At 45.4% G+C, this 16,544-nt stretch overlaps 1 protein-coding gene across 1 annotated transcript in view; it reads right to left on the reverse strand.

The window, feature by feature from the left end:
* Nucleotides 1-15,856, reverse strand: part of ctnna2 (catenin (cadherin-associated protein), alpha 2) — a gene marked incomplete at its 3' end in the record, with an annotated part of 34,651 nt that extends 18,795 nt beyond the window's left edge. Inside the window, exons 1-4 of the mRNA XM_083692700.1 lie at nucleotides 15,773-15,856; nucleotides 13,558-13,714; nucleotides 10,731-10,931; nucleotides 2,094-2,245 (exon numbers count right to left, since the gene is read on the reverse strand). Coding sequence (XP_083548826.1) covers nucleotides 2,094-2,245; nucleotides 10,731-10,931; nucleotides 13,558-13,714; nucleotides 15,773-15,808 — 546 coding nt within the window. The 5' untranslated portion in view covers nucleotides 15,809-15,856. The remainder of the gene's footprint in view (nucleotides 1-2,093; nucleotides 2,246-10,730; nucleotides 10,932-13,557; nucleotides 13,715-15,772) is intronic.
* Between the last annotated feature and the right edge of the window lie 688 nt (nucleotides 15,857-16,544).

Below are 16,544 nucleotides of genomic sequence, written 5' to 3' on the forward strand. Positions count from 1 at the left end.
TTTCGAATGAACGGAACGAGAAATAATCCAACGGGAGTTCAGAATACCGCGTTGAGCGTTACCACGGTATGTGCGATGCATTTTCAGACTGTTTACGAGAAAAAAATATGATTGGAATAATGAGAGTTTTTTCTCTTGTTAAAAATGGTGGTTTACTGCAGAGCGCTTCTGCTCAGCACTATTCTCAGAACCCAATCGGAGCCCACGGTCCCTCTGTGGCGGTATGAGATGTCAAACAATTAAAAACTCATCTCATCTCTGCGTATTAATTATTCAGACACACCACTCTGGTGAAAACTGCGGTTTCAAGTCACTTGCATCATTGCTTTTGTACGCCTCACAGTTTACATGCACATACAAAAGCCCAATAAGTTCCCTTTCTCAAAGAGAGTGATGGATCAAACACAAAGGGGGAAAAAGAAAAGCGAGAACATGGCCTCAAGACATTCTGTGAGTGAACCGGTCTTTTTAATTTATTTATTTATTTTTACCCCCCCCCCCCCCCCTTCAATCTTCTCATCCACTTTGAGTCTGCTGTCAAATATGACACGTCGTGTCGTGCCTCTCCGCCCATTTCCCCTGGCGGCTGCGTGTAACACAATACTGCTCTCCCGGAAAAAAACAAAAACACGAGCCGAACGCCTTCCGTGGTCGACGGGAGAAAAGATATATCGGTCCGTGATTTCGTATGAGGAGAGAGAGAGAGAGAAAGAGAGAGACAAATACAGGAAGTCTAGACAACAAAGTCGACATGTCTGTATTCACGGCAGGCTGAGGGTATTGTATGAGCCATGACAGCATGTCAATATCTCATCCAGTCCTTCTTTGTGGGATGCAGGAGAAAGACGAGAGGGAGAATCTAATTGAATGTATTGTTTAAGTAAGACGGTGTGGAGTTGACTCATTGGGTGACTGCTTGTTCTTCCTGCAGGCCCATTATTTCTCTCTCTTTGTTCTGAAGGAGGTCCCACAGGAATGGAGACATGTTTCCTTTGTAAGCGGGAATGAATTTAAAAACATCGTCGATATTCCGCGACACCCCGTCGCAGCACATACTCTGAAACTTGTTTAAGTTTAATGTAGCGTACGTTACATTCTACCCCTGTGTGTGTGTGTGTGTGTGTGTGTGTGTGTGTGTGTGCAAGGTAGCACCCATAAATACACTCCACTCACAAGGCCATATTCAACCTTCACACACCGTGGAGAATTGGAGAATTGGCTCCTTAATCCTACTCTTGTCGAACTGGGCCCTGCCAGGCGATTTCTAAAGGAATTCTATGCCAGCTTACATGGGAGCAAAAAATAAACAGCACATACGCAAAAAAAAAAAAAGAAGAAGAAAAAAAAAAAAAACGTCACACGTGGCACCAATAGATTTCCGGTGAAAGAGTCCATCGCCGTGGCGCTGAAGTTACCGTACACAACAACGAAAGCGAGGGGGATCTTCCAAGTCGTCCGTTCTCAAAGTAATTGAACTTGGAGGAGATTACCAGGCCTGCTGGTCTCGGGCAGCTCAAAGCTGCTGTTTTACATTATTTACCAACAGCAAATTATTTCCATAATTAGATTTTTCCGCAGCTTGCAACTGGGAAACTTTCCAGCGTGTATAGAGTTGAATAAATGAATTAGCACGGTGTTGAGAGAACCGCCTGGCAGAGACGGAAAAAAAATGCCGCAGGAGAGACACAGAAAGAGTACGTGGAGGAGAGTGTGTTTTCGGCACCGCGGTGGGGAAACGCGCTATGGCTGTCCGCATGTGTGTGTCACATCGCATGGTGTCCTGTCGTGTGTTCTCCTATCGTACGGCAGACGCCGAGTCGTCTTGATGAATAAAACCTCACATCGTTCCCCACCGCAGAGCTGTGTGAATGTCAGAATGTCAAGGCCAGTGATGACATATGCCACATTTTCATTTGGGAAATTGGAAAGGTTCACGTGTAAGGGCGTATTCCTGGAATGTCATCGGAATGTAAAATAAATGAAAGTAAAATAAATCATTAGAATAACACCAGCGGGTCATTTCGGTGTGTGTGTCGTGTGTTGGGTGAGGGGGGAGAGAAGGGGTGAGAGGGGGGAGAGAGGGGGGGACGTACCCTTATCATGAGGACGGCTTTCCGGATGTCGCGAACGCCGTCGTAGACCAGGCGGGAGGCGTCGATGAACTCGTTCTCCTCGAAGGCCTGCGGAGGGTTTGTGCTCAGGGCCTCGATGGCGACCTCCACCTGCTCGGCGAAACGCGGCATGACTGGAAGGAGAGGAGGGGAGAGAAGGAGAGAGAGAGAGAGAGAGAGAGGTCAACAAGAGGGAAAAGAGAGGTTCACAAACACAAATCACTCAAAAGTTTGTGTTCCCCCCCGAGGGTGTGAGGACATCATTGTGCGGAAGAGAGGACCGGAGACAAGCGTACACTGATGTGTGTGTGTGTGTGTGTTCTTTTTGACAAGGACACACACACACACACACACACACACACACTCCGCATGTCAGACACGTCCGTCAGGGCCAGGGGTCGCCCCTCTGTCAGTCTCCTCTTGATGGCGCACTTAAAGAAAAGGCGAGATGTCAGCCCAAATCTCTGCGATGGAGATGGGTCGCCCTTCACACGCCAATTAGCTGGTTCACCTTGGCCACGCTCCCGGGAGACAGGCCTGTCTGTCACAGATGTCACAGTGTGTGTGTGTGTGTGTGTGTGTGTGTGTGTGTGTGTGAGCATGTGCGTGTGTGTGCGCCAGGACGCTTAGTAGCTCCGGTGACAGCCCGTCAAACCAATGATGATGTAGCAATGAGATTCATTTACATTGCTTTGTTTTTTTTTACCCCAAAAAAACAGTCACACACAATAAGTCGCCTCTGAGAAAAAAAAACAATGGCTGACATTTTGTGAGAATATTAGTTTGGCAAGCGATGAAGACGGAGCAACTCTATGTTCTTTGTGTGTTCACGTGAAGTGTGTTGAATGTCAATTGGCCAAGGTGCTGAATGTATTAATATTGATCCTGCTGCCTGCACAATCTGCAGAAGAGTCATGATAATTGAATGCAGACGATGTTTAACAATGTGCTGTTTTATTAATGCCCTTCTGGCGCAGGGAAATAGCCTATCTGGCTAAAGCCATGGTTTGCACTACTTGACTGTCGACACACACACACACACACACACACACACACACACACACAGACACACACACACTGCATATTATACAGCTGGACTCATTAAAGTCATACCAAGCAGTTGTCACATTTTAAACTATAGCTAAGCCTCAGTCCATTGATTGTAATTATTATCTAGATACACTGAACTGCCCTGTTTCAGAATGAGAGAGAGAGAGGGGGAGAGACAGAGAGAGAGAGACAGATACAGAGAGAGAGACAGAGAGACAGAGAGACAGAGAGAGAGAGACAGAGAGAGAGAGACAGAGGGGCCAAGAACAAGAGCCATTTGCATATTCTTCTGAAGCGTCCAGAAAGACCTTGACATTATTCTCTAAGCGGCTGTTGAAATATTCAGAGAAGCAGATCAAAAAAAGAGGAAAGAATTCAGAGAGCAGAATTTGGGCTGGATTTGAGCTGACGTGCCACGGAGATAGCTAATAAGACACCAAAAAAAAGAAAGAAAGAAGGAAGGAGAATGCAAAGAACAAACATGATTGAGTGGATCAGCTTTTGGATATCCCCCCCAACCCTCCCACCCCCCCCCCCCCCCCCCTCCCCCAAAAAACAAAAGAAACCTGTATGTTTTCCCTCAGAGCCCTGTAACATTTTAGTGAGCCGTAATCAATTAGCAAGCTTAAAGCACAAGGTAAATCTGAAGCACACGTAAACTTCTCTATTATAAAACATTGAGTATATTAACAGCAGACATAAAAGGTGCTACAAAAATGTTCCCTTTTTTTTTCTCTCTCGTCTGTTTAATCCACTTACAGGAAGGAGCGTAAAATAGGCTTTTGGGAATTTGTGGGCAAGGCGTTTTAAATAGAAATATTTAAATGTTCTCCAAGCTGGTAATGAGCAAAGTTGCTGATGGTAAAGGAGCAATTTCACTCATTTCGGTTGAGAAATGATGAAGGGAATTAAACATGACCATGTTGGAATGGATTCCCCCCCCCCCCCCCACCCCACCCCTTCTAAGCCAGACTATAAATCAAGCGAGAAGTCAGGACAGTGTACAATGAATGCTTAAATCACCAAACCCCCCCCCCCAGAAAAACAACAACAACAACAACAACAAAAAAAACGCTTAACAAAATCAAAACAGCAGAACGTGGCGTGGCGTTGGCGTCATCCTCTCGGCCTAAATAACTCCCCGGGATCACGTGGAGAGACAGCTCACTTTTGGTGACATAATAGACTCCGAATGAAAACAAAAGCACCTCCCTCGCAAACAAACTGAACGGCAGTAAATCGTAGGCCGCCGCGTTAACCTTCAAACCGCCGGTGTCACTGCCGTGATTTGTGTCTGCCTCAGAGGGAGAGCTTTGCCAAGTCAGCTTCCAAAGGTTTTCCACCCCCGTTTTGATTTAGCACAGAGGCCCTCTTCTGCCTACAGCTCCCTCTCCTTTTCTCTCTCTCTGTTCTCTCTCTCTCGCGCGCTCTCTCATTTTCTTTCTCTCCCTCTCTCCCACTCTCTCTGCCTCCCTCCCTCCCTCTCTCTCTCTCTCTCTCTCTCTCTCTGCGGTCTCCTTCGCCCTAACCTCAGCTAAACTGCCTGACTGTACCTACAGACCAGAGTGCTGACTCGCACCAATACACCCTGTCAGCTCTTTATTGTTTCGCCCACCCACTGCTGAGGAGAGGCTTCTCTCCTCCTTCTCCTCCTTCTCTGCATCTCTTCCGGCTCCTCTGGCTCACCATCTGTTCCCCGTTTATGCGAACACCCCTTTACCATCATCGTAACAACCGTTAAAAAGCCTGAGAGAGTGACTCATCCTTTTGAACGACTGTGTGGCATACAGTACACCTGGGTGAAGCTGGGCGGCCATTTTGTGTCTGGATGGTACATAAACATTCACAGTTGACAGGATTGTTGCCCTAGCGACCACACAGAGTTACTTCCCTCCCTCTCTCCATTTCTCTCTCTCTCTCCCCTTTCCTCGCTTTCACCTCAGCAATGTCATTCAAACTCTTTTTTTTTATTTGGTTGCCAGGAAGAAAAAAAAGCTAAATGTTAAGTCTCCTGGTTGTGATGCCTGTGGTCTTTGATCAGTCACTGATGTATCCGACCTTTCAGTGCATATGATGACTTGCCGTTGTGTGTGTATGCGTGTGTGTGTGTGTGTGTGTGTGTGTATGTGTGTGTGTGTGTGTACGCATGTGTGTGCATGCTACTACTCTGCTATATTCTCTCCATGTTTGACCAAACCCAGGGAAAAATCCCATTTACCTTGCCCTGAGTAATAACAAGATGGGAGCCATCTTTCTCTTTTCCAGCCTTTCTAAATCACACAATAACTTAGGCCATATATCAGATTTTTAATCTACCGTCTCCAGGCAAAACCTTAATGACCGACTTTAAAATGTGTCCTTTTTTTTTTTTCAGGGCGAAGATTAGTTTAAACGCGCAGGGAGATGGAGGGAGAGAGGGAGGGAGAGAGGGAGAGAGAGAAGTGTCTCGGGGAGGGGAGAGGAGGAAAAAAAAAGGAGAAGCCATAACCGCTTTCCTATTAGGCTATTGATTTTTCCTTCTCAAGGACAAGGCTCAATCCTGGGCCGCGTGTGTGTGTGTGTGTGTGTGTGTGTGTGTGTGTAACTGTCTGTCTTTCAGGACTCTATGGCTCAGCTTTATAGAGCTGTGGGGCTGGCTGGCTGCCTGTATTAGCTCTCGCTGTAAATCTGAGCCTCGCTCAATGTGAGGAAGAGGGATGTCCGAAATGGGACGAGGCCAAAGGTCAGGTGCTTGTGATAAGCGGCCCGGTCTGACGTGGCAGCTGTCAAGCCAGATGAGTGACAGCACTGCTGTGAGTGACAGCACTGCCCCCCCCCCCCCCCCCCCTGAGGCACACAGATTCAAACACACACTCACATTCCCTCTCTCCCTCTATTTCAGGCATGCACACACACGCACACACACACACACACACACACACACAAACACACCCACACGCACGCACACGTACGCACGGACACACAGGATTTTCCATACACACAGAACTAGAGCTCGGACTGAGGTTGGACCTACATCATTGACTGACTTCTAATGAAACCCCCTGTTCATGTTGCTTTGGAAAATCCTTTGTGACAACTATGGATTTTCTGGTGGAGTTTACTTAATTGGACTTGGGCCTTGTAAAAAGAGTAAGCGTGTAAAGTGCTATACCCCATCACTTTTGTTCAGTTACACTTGATCATCTCTCCCTCAGATATACCCTACATGTCTGTGCACGAATCCATGGACATCAGTTCCAAACAGCTCTGTGGGAAGCGGAGGGCCAAGGTTCACAGAGATCAATTGGAACACTATAAGCACAGACCAGATGTCCATTGTGGCTCGTAAAAACCCTGACAAAACACGGAGAGAGAAACAAAGACATGTAGAGCGGAGGAGTCCGTCATCGGACACCAGCCACAAGGGCTCGTACCTTTCAACGAGCTCCATGGAGCGTGCACCCAAACTACCTCAGAGGTTAGGGTGCGAAGCCTGCTTTGGCTTGGGGAGCATGACCTGTTTTTAACTGAGCAGTCCCTCCAGGATTTTTGTCAAAAAAAAAATTGTGATATCTGCGGCCAAAAATGCTTGACTTGGCTGTGTCTTCTCAATTTTGCAAGGTAATTTGCAATGCTTTTAAAAAAAATTAAAAAAAATAATGTTTTGATAACTTAAATTTTACTTCTACAATAAAATGTAATATGTGCTCATTTCTAATAAGATTGAGGACTTTCTCTTGTGTTCCAGCATGGTGGAAGCTACTACCGTTTAATAGTCTACAGAGTAGACTACTAAACAGCACGGTGTAGCCTACTAAACAGCTTGCACCTACTGTCATGTAGTTTATATTTTTTGCAGAAAATGAAATGGTTTTGTGTCCATTGCTCTGCCTGTCAGACATCCACCATCAGCTTCAAACGTACACACAGGGGACAACAAAAAAAAAGGTTGTTTGATGTTTCGTCTGACTGGACGTTGACCGGTGCGGTGACTGGTAAAAATTGCAAAATACGGAAAAGGAACGGTTGATTTTGCATTTAATTATGAGACTCACGAGTCGACCAAAACCCGATATTCCCCGCAGAGTTAAGCTTTTCTCTCTTATTTCTCTCCCGAGAAAGAATTGAAGGAGGCAGTTTATATTCATTTCACTGAGGGCAGAAGGAGAGTAGCTCTAATAGTATCGTGTTTGACTCAGATTAGCCTCTTATAACCTCTGATAAGCGGAGAACACAGCCTCTATGAATTCATATCATTATTCATCTCTGTCTTTCTAAGCAGCCCCCCCCAAAGTGACATTGTGTGGCAGGAAACTTCCAGCTAAGCCTTAATCCTCAGTGTACCAGACGGTTACCCTGTAGTCTTTACTGTACACAGACTCATACAGGAGGAGTCGTCCTGCATGCATAGAAGGGTGGAGGTCAATACATTCTAACACAGCCAAGTCCTGGAATTCATTGATATTCAGTTCATTCAATAAATAAATCTCCATTAATGATGAGTGAAATATTCTCTCCATTTCATAAACTTCAACTGATCTGAGTGGAAAGATACAATTCGCCCCACACTGGTACATAAAAGCACATCACCAAACCACAGAGCAGTTACTGCACATTATCCATGTCCAGATGCCTTTCTATACAATCTTCGATCAGATATCTTCTAGAATCTTCTACCGCCCTCTAGATTATTCTGTCAGAAACCTTCAAGAATGTTCTATCAGATCCCTACGTTTTACATTTTACATTTAGCAGACACTGTTATACAAAGCCACTTACTAAGTAAGTGAATGAAATATACATCAGTCATCGTAAATAAAACCTTCGATAAGAACAAGTACAAGCAGCAGTAACAGTGCTAGAGACAGGAAGAAATCAAGTTAAACCTCCCAGATTATTTCATCAAATACCTTCTAGAATCTTAGATCACCCCCGAGATTCTTCTAGCAGATACCTTGTGTCATCTCCATTCAGATGCCTTCTAGAATCTTCTATCATCCTCTAGATACCTTCTAGAATCTTCTATCAGATACCTTCTAGAATCTTCTATCAGATACCTTCTAGAATCTTCTATCAGATACCTTGTAGAATCGTATATCATCCTCTCAGATACCTTCTAGAATCTTCTATCAGATACCTTCTAGAATCGTATATCATCCTCTCAGATACCTTCTAGAATCTTCTATCAGATACCTTCTATAATCGTATAATCCTCTAGATACCTTCTAGCATTTTCTATCAGATACCTCATAGGGTGAGTTGGCTATATGTAACAAATGGGAATCCATAAAGCCACACCCCTCACTTTGGGGAAAGCTACAGGGTCGTGCCATTGACACCCAGCAAGAATACCCCAAACTTATACTCACCGTTCTCTGACAATCTGACATTAACGTGGTTCCATCATTAGCTTGCTATGCTATATTTGATATATTTGCATGCATTCGCTAGCTGATGTTGAAGTAACGTTTAAGTGTGATGCAGTTGGTTGGCGAAGATGACGTAAATATATCAAGCACAAAATTCAAAAATGTTCAAAAATGTGTTTTCTAAACGTGTTTCGCTAACGCGTGATTTCAGGCTACTGCGACCAGGTTGCTATGGAAGTGTCCCAATGTTTTCCCCAGTCTTGACTCAAGTCCCGGGATTATCGACAAAGTACCCGGGGGTCAGAGCAAATTGCTGTCTCGCCCTATGAAGCGTGTTTACCGTGAGGCAGACCTGCCTTTACTGGCTCTGGCAGTATCTGTGTGACTTCCCTAATGCTCGAAGTAACCTATCACCCAGGCGAGGTACTGGGGGGGGACGGGACTGATTATGTCTCTTAATTATCCCAGCGGATGGTGAATAACCACAACAACAATGGCTTTACCCCCCTGCTTAATGAGCTCTAATTGGAGCGGTAGGAGTGAAAGAGATTGAAGGAGAGTGATGCTGTGGTGGAGGGGATGGAGGGAGAAAAACGGAAGGGAGGAGATGGCGGGGAGGGAACGAGGGGGGGTCAGGGTCCATAATCCTCTCTGAGTTGACTACAAAACAACACCACCACCCCCCTTGTCCTTGATCCTCCTTCATCAACTTGTTTGTTTGGTCTTTTAATACTTCCCACTCTTAAAAAAAAAAAAAAGAAGAAGAATGAATCAATGTTTGTCCTTGGTTGACAGATACTCCTTATTAGTGTTTCAGACGAGCAGGTCTGCTGAACCTACGTCTGTGAGGCGAGCTGGAGGGAGTCGATAGACTTCCTAATGTAGTCATGGTTACCCGCTACACCAGCGCGCGTGTGAAGCGTAGATGTTGAGTGGTTGCGCTCGTAGCAACCTAACATTAGGATCAAAGTCGATTTTTCTCCGATTCGTGCATTTAAACACCGTTACAAGCTCCCTGGAAATGATTGGTTTCGATGCTTTTTGGACGCTTCAAAATATTCACTCAGCTTCATGGTGTATGGTAATGTAATCGTAACATTGATCATAGTAGTACACGCCCCACAATGGCGGTACCTGTTTGAAAAACGAGCCGATGAACCGAAATACAGTCCTCATTTCTGGAGGTCAAGGACAAACCGCAGCTCGAAGACATTCAGACTTGACAGGACTCTCAACATAACATGTCAGGTTCACATGTTCAACGTCAGGAATTGATGGATTTGACGTTTTTTGCAGAAACAGACTGGGAGGGCTATTTATTCTGGATCCACATGTGCAAACTGTTCACGTTTCTGGTGTAGCAGGTTCATTTACTGTGCTGACTGACTTCACGGATTGCGCATTCTCCATCCCGGTGTAGGAGCTGTTATTTGCATTGTTATTATTAACAGGGTTAGTGTTAGGGTTAGTAAAAATGAATAAAAAATAAATAAACAGTCAGATTCATAATGAAATTGCTATCCTGAAGCCAGGTTTGTCAAACACAAATTCGGATATTCTGTCAATCGAATGACTTGACTCCATTTTTCAAGCCATTTCACAAGCTGTCTTTGTACACACAAAGAAAATAGAACCATCACATAGAGATGTAGTCTTCAGCCGTGGAAAGCTCACCCTCGTGAGCTGCCACCGAGAGGCTTTTTCTCCCCTGACTGTGACTTGAAAATGGTGGGCACAGTGCAAAGAGCTGATCTCCACTTTAGGTGGCAGTGTGGCGTATTTTGGCCCTGGGCCTGGTCTGTCACCAGGCTAAATTGGTGCCTTCTGAAAGCTGGTGCGAGGGCAGACAGTGAGACAGCAGAAAGGGGAAACAAATGAAAAATGGAGGAGAGGGGGGGGCCAGCAGAGCTGAGGAGTGAACAGGTGGCATATCCTGGGCCACGGCCACTCTGTGTAAAAGCCAAGACGGTGCGAAGGGCTGTGGGATGAGGGACTGCCAATTAGTTAGTTGTTTGTTACTGACCTGGAGGACACCCTGAGACACCAAGCCTGGTGTGTGTGTGTGTGTGTGTGTGTGTGTGTGGGCGTGCTGGTATATGTGTGTGTGTGTGTGTGTGTGTGTGTGCATGTGTGTGTGCGTGTGTGTGTGGGCGTGCTGGTATATGTGTGTGTGTGTGTGTGTGTGTGTGTACAAATACATCCGGTTAAAGCGCTAACTCACCAGTCTCTGACAGCAGTTTGATGGACTCCAGCACACGCTCGGTATAGACGCCCGGCTCGTAGTTCTCCATCTCGGCGTTGATGATGTGGACCACGCGGGCGGCCCGGCCTCTGATGGCTCCGGCAGTCCGGTCCAGAGTGTCAACGTCCCCCTCCTGGAGCGCGATCACACACTTGTTCACGTCCTCCAGAATGTGGTTCTCTGTGGGAGGGAGAGAAGGTTGAAGCGATCTGAAGCGTGTTGTTTGTGCGTGCGTGTGCGCGTGTGTCCATGCTTGTGTTGCGTGTAGGTGTGTGAGTGCATGCAAGCTTTTGCACATGTGTGTGCAGGTGTGTATCCCTGTGTGAGCACCGCTTGTGAGATATTGATTTATTGGATGACCCTGGCCCTGCTTAATCAAAGACGACGCACGACTCCCAAGTCTTGTTCAACGTGAACAATCCACCATCTTCCAAGGCCTCAGGGACAGTCTAACAACTGAAACAACATCCTTTAACAAAGCCTGTTCTATTCCCTCAGTTCAGAGTAACTTTGTAGAAAGTACAACATTCAACTCTTGTGCTTTTAGATTCTGTCATGCATTTTGAGTACTATTGAATGTTAAAGAAACTAATAATTAATATCAATTCATTGAAGCCTTTTAGGAGAACAGTAAAGGCTGTGCAACCTTGCCAGTGTGGTCTTGGGTAATTCTATCATGATGGAAGTGTTATCTAAGTGTGTGTGTGAGAGAGAGCGAGAGATACGGAGAGAGAGAGCGTGCGTAAGTGAATAAAAGGTTTAGGAATTATAGATATCCCGACTGGATCTCGAGTCCATAACATGAAATTTACATTGGGGTTGTTTTTGAAGACATTGTTCTTAAATAGCCTCCGCAAAATGCAGACTCTCTCCTGTCCCTCTTGTTTGCTGCTGCCTGTGTGTGTGTGTGTGTGTGTGTGTGTGTGTGTGTGTGTGTGTGTGTGAGAGCCCAGCTCCCGGAAGACAGGGAAGCTGCCGATTGAAATCCACCATTCTAAGCACCACTGCAAAAAAACTTTTATTTGAAGAATACTATTCATCTCTCCTTATTTGGTTTATTCAATACATTCTCCCTATCTTGATGTGACAAGGTGTCCTTAGGAGTTTTGTTTTGCGTGCTTGACAAGTTGGACACACACAACTGAGAAACGGTGTTACTTATCCTCTAACATTCCTTTAGAAATGTTTAAAGAGTACTAAAATAGTAAATATATCGTTTTAAGTACAATCAAATAGCACAATCAGGTCAAGAAATTAGGCTTAACCGACACATACGGTGTCCATTTTACATGTGTACATTTGGATGAGGTGTGCAATGTATTTTGTTGCACTTAGGACAACTTGAAGTCCAATTCTGCATATAATTACTTTTATTCATGACAGTAGACATCCTAAGCTACGGACTAAACATTGTTTTATCTGTATTAAACCACCATGGCCCCCTCATTTATGGAATGACTCATCTATGTTTCTATTCATTTGTCGATTTTATTCGAATACTGTGAACAAGTTGAATAAAAGTTCTGCGTCATGATGTCACGTCCTCTGAATGCACTTAGTCCCATAACTTTTCTTTCACCGACAATAAATCAGAGGTCTGGATGAGTCTCCATTAACTATTTTGGTCGGTTGAGGGTTTTGTTCATGACAATGAAGCAAAGAAATGGCAAGCTTACCACACTGGTCTTGGCACATGCTCTTTAGCTGACAATTCACAGATAGAATGGACAGAATAATCCTAACCTCTATGGGATCAAGATAAGGGACGACGTTTGATCGTTTCCCTTTGATTATACTGACAAGAATCGTCCATGTCATGTCTCAGCACTGAAACGTTGGTGGCAGAGCCCTGCAGTCACAAATTGGGAATGAGCATCAGGCAATGTTCACTGTTTCATGTCTACTGTTAATTGATATGGCTCCTTCCTGGACAACACACCTAATGCATTGCATCACAAGACTCAAAATGTCCCCGATACCAACATCTATAGATCAACGTTTCCAATGCGTTCTACACATTATTTGGCATTTGATATTGGATCTCATGGTTGGTTTTCCGATCGATTTACTGTATGAGCAAACAGCGTTTCCACATTATTAATTTTTTTTATTGACATTCAACAGGACTTTTGGTTTGATGGAACCCTAATTACAGAAGACAGGCTAATACAGACAAATTTTTTTTTTGTGATAAATGCCCATTCACAGAGAGATCGGTGTAGGCTGACCATCCTGTTTGACACATAAACACATGTTAACTTGAAAAGCTAAAAGCTGAAATCCTGGGCTTTGCCTGGGCACCCAACTGATCAATCGAAAGCATGGCAATTAATGTAAATGCATCCAGTCTCCCATTCACCGTAATGGCATAATTGCATATAATACAAGTATGACAGCCTATCAAAGCTTTCAAAGAAAAAAAAGCTTTAAAGAAAAGCTCCAGTTTGAGTGTGACGCAACAGCGTTATTCTCAACAGAACCATAGCAGTCATTATGGGTATGTCTGGAGATGCTGCCACAGTCACCTCCATTATAAACAGTATTTTATGTTGTTCACAACAGTTGCCTGTTTCTGAAAGGATTGATTAGTCCTATAGAAGAGAAACATCTCTTCCAGGAAGAAAAAAAATGTATATAAGTGTTATACTCAGACACATCCTCAACACGTTCAGTACAATCGAACAAATCTGCCGTCAAAATATCAATGAGTTGATTTTATATACTGTACGATAGTCATAACCAGAGTGAATACGTGACATGTCATTAAACAAGCCCATTAAATCGACCCCCCTTCCCAATTCCATACCTGAGACAGACAGGAAGTCGTCCACCGAAGTGATGTCATCCACGGCCTCGGTGAGGATGCGCACTTGCTTCTCCCATTGGTCCTTGAAGACGTCCATGTTGTCCTGGGCAACCTTACTCTGGGGGCGGGCCGCCAGAGTGAGGGCAGCGTTGATTACCTGGTAGTGGGGAGGGGGGGGGGGGGGGGGGGGGGCAGGAGAAGGGGAGAGAGAGAGAGAGAGGGAGGAGGGGGTTGGGGGATTAGAAAGAGATCAACTGACATTCATTTCTAATGATGAAGATTAACGACCCAATAAACAGACAATATTAGACCCCCTACGCATCCATTATGAGAGCGATATCCAGTTGATTCTCAATTCGTTAAGCAATGACTGGTAAAGTACTGCCAGACAGGGTGTCATTACGATGGCTAGGCATGTGTGACTCGACAGAAAGGAGCCTATCGTATTTCTCCTGCCTTTAATCACTTGCTGCCTGAGCTTACAGCCTCCTTTCAGCTGAATACATATCTGGTATCATGAAAACACATTACACTCGTCGGCCACTTTATTAGGTACACCTTGCTAGTACCGGGTTGGACCCCCTTTTGCCTTCAGAACTGGCTTAATTCTTTGTGGCATAGATTCAACAACGTGCTGGAAACATTCCTCAGAGATTTTGGTCCATATTGACATGATAGCATCACGCAGTTGCTGCAGATTTGTCGGCTGCACATCCATATATATATTTTATATTATAAAATATTTTCTCTTTTTCGGACCATTCTCTGTAAACCCTAGAGATGGTTGTGTGTGAAAATCCCAGGAGATCAGCAGTTTCTGAAATACTCAGACCAGCCCGTCTGGCACCAACAACCATGCCACGTTCAAAGTCACTTAAATCACCTTTCTTCCCCATTCTGATGCTCGGTTTGAACTTCAGCAGGTCGTCTTGACCATGTCTACATGCCTAAATGCATTGAGTTGCTGCCGTGTGATTGGCTGATTAGATATTTGCGTTAACGAGCAGTTGAAGAGGTGTACCTAATAAAGTGGCCGGTGAGTGTATAATGCTTGGTTGAAAAAAAACAAAAAAACTCAAAGGCCAAACTCTCGGAAAACATATGAATCTGACTGAGCTCATTAGCCTGATGTCTGAGCATCGGTCTGATGGGGGCTTGACAGCCACTGGTGAAGCCAAGGCATCAGGAACGACAGAGACAGTCATCAGATGGTCTGGGCTGTTAACTCTTACCCAACCGGCCCTCTGTTCCTGTCCTTGTTTTGTGTCGTAAGCCCTGTCAGAATGACTTTTTCTTTCTTTTCTTTTTTTTGCCGTCTTTCTTGCTTTGTCTTCTTCTGTTGACCCGTTGCTGAGGAAGAGGAAAGTAACTTCTTCCAAAGCAAAGTTCCTTCCGAAGTTTTCAGACGCTGTAATAGCCTTGAGTTGCCTGAGGTCAGCTGATCAAAAAGCAGGATGTTCTTTGCAGCGCCTGAGCCAGCGTGTGCACCTTGAATCTTTAATCTAACCCCCACCCAGCCCCCCCCCCCCCCCCCGCCACCATCCCTCTCATCCATTAGTGTGTTAGAGGTCCCCTGTGAAAATGCCCCAACCCTTAACCCTGGAAACATTGGATCAATTACCACCTACTCCTCTGCCAGGACACAGAAGAGTTCTCTCTCTCTCTCTCTCTCTCTCTCTGTCTGTCTCTCTCTCTCTCTTTCTGTCTCTCTGTCTCTCTCTCTTTACCCAGACAGACAAGTACTAGAACTGAGAGTGCTACTCCCATGTAAAGTGAAAGTGAAAAGTGAAAAAGCTGCTCCTCCTCTCATCTCAATAGATGATTGCTGTGCTAAGTGGTACATTTGTGTTACATACATTAGTATTGTTAGAGTGCCAGTATTTTAGGGGTGATAATGACCTCCCATTTGATAACATCTCTCTTTCTCACTGGCCGGGACTCTGAATCTGAATCTCCAACATATTCAAGGGGGATACTGTTTCCTGGATGCCCTAGATCTCCCTGTGCTCTTAGCCATTTGTTTGGCATGACCAGGACAGGAGTTGGCTAACAGCACAGACAGATCTGGGGCGAACCATGCTAGTGAAAAGTGACCAGGGCATTGTTAGGGATGACCGCTTTGGCTCAGAATCCACCTTGGGTGTTGTGGTAGTGCCGTCGAATTGGAGGTCATCGCCTCAGGGTAGAGCCAGGGTGAGTACAAGGTTCTTCTTACCTGTGGGCAGAGGCTGTCGATCTGGGTGGCAGCCATGCGGACCAGCTTCACGCCCTCCTCGTTGTTGGAGATAGAGCAGGCCAGGTTGGCCACCTGTGGAACAGAGGAGAGGACAACAAGGTTATGTTTCGGTTGTTGTTGTTGTTTTTTTGTGTTTTTTTTTTTTTTTGCTCGGCCGTTTATTGACGTCGGAAAAGGAGCGACCTCGTCTTTTGACTTTCACGGATCACCGGTTCATTTTACAGCTGTCAAAGCTCAAGTCGTATTCACAGTATTCAACACGTGGTGTGGCGCAACAGGGTGTTATTACGGTATCTTTGTCACGATGCGAGTGACGCTTGCTTTTCCCTATTAGCGCTGCCCTGTTACACGTTAACCTGTGACCAATGAGCACCAACGTACTTTCCCACTCTGACACTGGTTGGGGCCTTCTTCTTTTCTTTTTGTTTTTTTTGTTTTGTTATGTGTGCAGATAGTGAATCCTGAATGTCTGCCGCCGCTGCCCCAGCTCACTGTCTGCTGCTATCTGTGCCTGGTACGGTTTCGGGCGACGGCGGGAGGGATTTAATGCTTGGCTTGGAAAGGCAATGTCTGGGCAAAATATGTACAGAGGGGGTTAGGACTGCTCAACTGTTAGATTGGTATTTGTTATTCCTTCGTGTCAAAAAGCTGGAGTATGCGCCTCACCCCCCCCCCCCCTCCCCACCACCACCCCCTTCCCCGCCCTCCTCACCGCTCCCCTCCCCGCTTTCCCACTCCTCTCCCTCATCTC

Source organism: Argentina silus (genome assembly GCF_951799395.1).
Source record: "Argentina silus genome assembly, chromosome: 21".
NCBI lineage: Eukaryota > Metazoa > Chordata > Actinopteri > Argentiniformes > Argentinidae > Argentina > Argentina silus.